The sequence below is a fragment of the Cebus imitator genome, unplaced genomic scaffold (genome assembly GCF_001604975.1).
Source record: "Cebus imitator isolate Cc_AM_T3 unplaced genomic scaffold, Cebus_imitator-1.0 Scaffold0, whole genome shotgun sequence".
NCBI lineage: Eukaryota > Metazoa > Chordata > Mammalia > Primates > Cebidae > Cebus > Cebus imitator.
In genome coordinates this window covers 3,999,471-4,003,443 of record NW_016107315.1, presented here as the reverse complement: position 1 = coordinate 4,003,443, position 3,973 = coordinate 3,999,471, and the positions used below count along the sequence as shown (strand labels likewise).

At 42.3% G+C, this 3,973-nt stretch overlaps 1 protein-coding gene across 2 annotated transcripts in view; it reads left to right on the top strand.

Annotated features, from left to right (window-relative positions):
• RBM5 (RNA binding motif protein 5) overlaps nt 1-3,973 on the top strand; it is a 29,444-nt gene that overhangs the window by 1,714 nt on the left and 23,757 nt on the right. For both annotated transcript variants that reach the window (XM_017521233.2, XM_017521738.2), the window contains exon 2: nt 156-311. In XM_017521233.2, the coding sequence (XP_017376722.1) occupies nt 156-311 (156 nt within the window). The remainder of the gene's footprint in view (nt 1-155; nt 312-3,973) is intronic.

Below are 3,973 nucleotides of genomic sequence, written 5' to 3'. Positions count from 1 at the left end.
AAAAAAAAAAAAAAAAAAAAAACATTGCAGTGAACAGCACCATGGAGTGCTTGTATCATCTCTGTTGACTCCCTGCTAAGGATGATTTCTAGGAGAGGGCTTGTTTCAAAGTGTATAGGGTGATGTTAATTATAATTTTGTTTATTGTAATTCAGAGAGAACGTGAAAGAAGGAACAGTGACCGATCGGAAGATGGCTATCATTCAGATGGTGACTATGGTGAGCACGACTATAGACATGACATCAGTGACGAGAGGGAGAGCAAGACCATCATGCTGCGCGGCCTTCCCATCACCATCACAGAGAGCGATGTAAGGGGGAAATGACAGTTCTAACCAGCAGTCAGTAGGCACAATGAACATTGAGCTTCTACCATTATTTTCTCATGTTACTATTTTATCTTAAGCCAGTAGAGATTGAACATCCCTTATCCAAAATGCTTGGGACCAGAAGTGTTTGATATTTGATGTTTTGGTTGTTTTGTTTTTTTTTTTAAATATATATTTGCATTTACATAAGTTTAAACATTTGCGTTTACATAAGTCTAAGCATGATAATCATATTTTTTGTATATGCCTTGTACTTGTTAAAGGTAGTTTTATACAGTACTTTAAATAATTTTATACACAAAACAATGTGTGGTTTGGGTATTTTGTGTGATGTTTTTGTTTCTGTTTTTTACAGACAGGGTCTGACTGTCATCCGGGCTGGGTATAGCAATGTAATTGTAGCTCACTACAGCCTCAAACTCCTGGGCTCTAGTGACCCTTCTACTTCAGTAGGTGGCAGGTGCATGCCACCACACCAGCTAGTTTTTCATAGAGACAGGCTCACTATGTTGCCCAGTCTAAAAGTTTTGACTGCCCTTTTGACTGTGACCTATCAAATAAGGTCAGGGGTGGAATTTTACACTTGTATTGTCATGTTGGTGCTCAGAAGATTTCAGATTTTGGAGCATTTCAGATTTTTGGATTAGGACTGCTCAACCTGTATCTCAGCTAGTGAAATATTTTTCTGCCTTTAGGGAGGAGTTCTCTGAACTAGGTTCAGAAGTAAGTTACCATGTTGGCTGGATGCAGTGGCTCATGCCTGTAATTTCAGTACTTTGGAAGGCTAAGCCGGGTGGATCACTTGAGGTCAGGAATTTGAGACCAGCCTGGCCAATGTGGTGAAACCCTGTCTCTACTAAAAATACAAAAATTAACTGGGCGTGGAGGTGCATACCTGTAGTCCCAGCTACTGGGGGAGGGTGGTGAGGCAGAAAAATCACTTGAAACTGGGAGGTGGAGGTTGCAGTGAGCTGAGATTGTGCCACTGCACTGCAGCCTGGGCGACAGAGCAAGACCCTGTCTCAAAAAAAAAAAAAAGATATTCCAAAAACTCAAACATTGAGCTTCAAAGCCTAAATATAAATATGGTAAATTACCATATTTATTACTATATTTCTGTTTAGGCTTTGAAGCTCGGTGTTTGAGTTTTCTGAATCTCTCTAACCACAGGAGTAGGTCTTGTTTCTTCAGTAGCTTCTAGAGGATAATACATTTTTATTGAATTAGTTACTTAATAGATGAGGGTGATTGGCAAATACATAATTTTCTTTATAATCTGGCCACCCTTTGATTTGTTGAAAATTAAACTATCCATTTGAAACCTCAGAAAAGCTTGTTGAAAAGGAAGGCTTATTCAGACTGGCCAATTAGAGTTTTAGTGTACTTGGCACTGCCTGATTTCCAGCAACATCTCTGGTCCTCACCCTTCCTTCCAGCCACACCCTGCTTCCCACATCCTGGACTTTGGACATGTCCATTGCTCTACTGTTGTGCCTTTTTCTGCCTGGAGACACCTGTATGTAAAGTCTTTCCTGATCTACCAGGCAGAGTTTATTCATACTTACTCTCTTCCTAAGGCACTGTATTCATGACTTTTGTGTAGCAGCTTTACTGTAGCTATCAACACACGTCTCATCTCTACCACAACATCTCTAAAAACAGGCCTTTGTGTGACCTAGTCAGTCACCTCTGTGTCCCCAACCCTTGAACACAGTATGTTGCTCGGCCAGTGTTCTTGGTAAAAATGAATGTGAGGTTTTGAAACATGCTTTTAAAAGATGTAAATACAGTATTGTGCCAGAATTTTTTTCTTGGAGTTATCAAAGTAATATTCTGACCAATGTTTAGTTGAATTTTAGATAAAGCTCAAAATAAGCATTGGATTCCCACAGTTTTGGGTTTCTAAATCCTGGAAGAAATGAATATGACAAGGCTGGGCGCGGTGGCTCACGCCTGTAATCCCAGCACTTTGGGAGGCCGAGGTGGGCGGATCATCTGCGGTCAGGAGTTCGAGACCAGCCTCAACAATATGGTGAAACCCCATCTCAAAAAATAAAAAAGAAAGAAATGAATGTGACAAATGTGAGACAGGATATTAGAGTTAATAGTGGGTTATCATTCCATTATTTGTAATCCACTGCACATCTGCTACAGTGTCCATGTTAGATGGTACAGTGATACGGAGCTATGGATCCTGCCTCAAAAAAGCGTATGGATGAGTAGCTAAGGTCAGCAGATAATGGTGACAATGCAGAATCAGAAGGGGTCAGAGGCTGAGCATGGTAACTCATGTCTGTAATCCTAGCACTTTGGGAGGCCAAGGTGGGAGGATTGCTTGAACCCAGGAGTTCGAGACAAACCTGGCCAATATGGTAAAATAAATCTCCAAAAAAAAAAAGGCCAGGCTTAATGGCACTTGTCTGTGGTCCCAGTTACTTGGGAGGCTGAGGCAGGAGGATCACTTGAGCCCAAGAGGTCAAGGCTACAGTGAGTTGTGTTCATGCCACTGTACTCCAGCCTGAGTGACAGAGCAAGACCCTGCCTCAAAAAAAGAAAAAGAGGGTCATATTGGAAAAGGTCCTGTTGAAGGTTATTTAAGGGAAATTGTTACTAGTGGAGGGTAAGGAATCTTTTCTTTTTATTTTTGTGAGATGGGGCCTCACTGTGTTACCCAGGCTGGAATGCAATAGTGTGATTGTGGCTCACTAAAGCCTCCAACTCTTGGACTTAGGCGATCCACCAGCCTCAGCCTCCCAAGTAGCTGGGATTACAGGCATGTGTCACTACTCCTAACTAATTCTTTTGTTTGGTATTTTTGTAGAGACAAGGTTCTCTTTTTTTGTCCAGACTGGTCTTGAAATCATGTCTTCAATCAGTCTTCCCACCTGGGTCTCCCAAAGTGCTGGGATTATAGGCATGGAAAACTAAGGAAATGGTGTGATGGATGGGCCCTTCAGGCAGAGGGGGATCACATGAGCAGGGAATAGAAAGATAACTGAAGCTAGATAAGGCCTAGCAATCAGCTTGATTTGGCTAGAGTCAGAGGCTTTTTTGGCAGGGGAAGGATGAGTGGCAAAGTGCTACTGTGGCTGAGGCTAGAGTTTTCAAAAGCTGAGCTAAGCCTAAAAGAGTATTACTGAGGGTTTTGCCTAGTAGCAGAGGCTGCTCTGGTTAGACAGGGAAGGCAGAACTGAGTTCAGTTAGCAGTGGCAGTGGAGATGTGGAGAAGGAGCTGCTGGAAATCCTGTAGGAGTTGATTCAGGAAGCCTTGCTGATTGATCAGATTGTCCCCTTAAGGAGGAGTCTGTTAGGCATGTGACCCTAGGACCTTGTGTAGGAAATGGACAACATAGGTAGCACAGTGCCCTTAGCAGACTTTGGGACTGTCTCGCTGATGATGAAAAACTATTGTAATGCTGTTTATTTTAGGCTTCTTCAGGGAAACAGAAGTGGCTCCTGTAAGAAGGCTGGTTTTAAGCAGAGAATATCTGAGGTTCCCAAATACTACGCAAAATTCTTTTTTTTTTTTTTTTTTTTTTTTTTTTTTTTTTGAGACGGAGTCTCTCTCTGTCGCCCAGTCTGGAGTGCAGTGGCATGATCTCGGCTTACCACAACCTCCGCCTCCTGGGTTCATGCAATTCTCC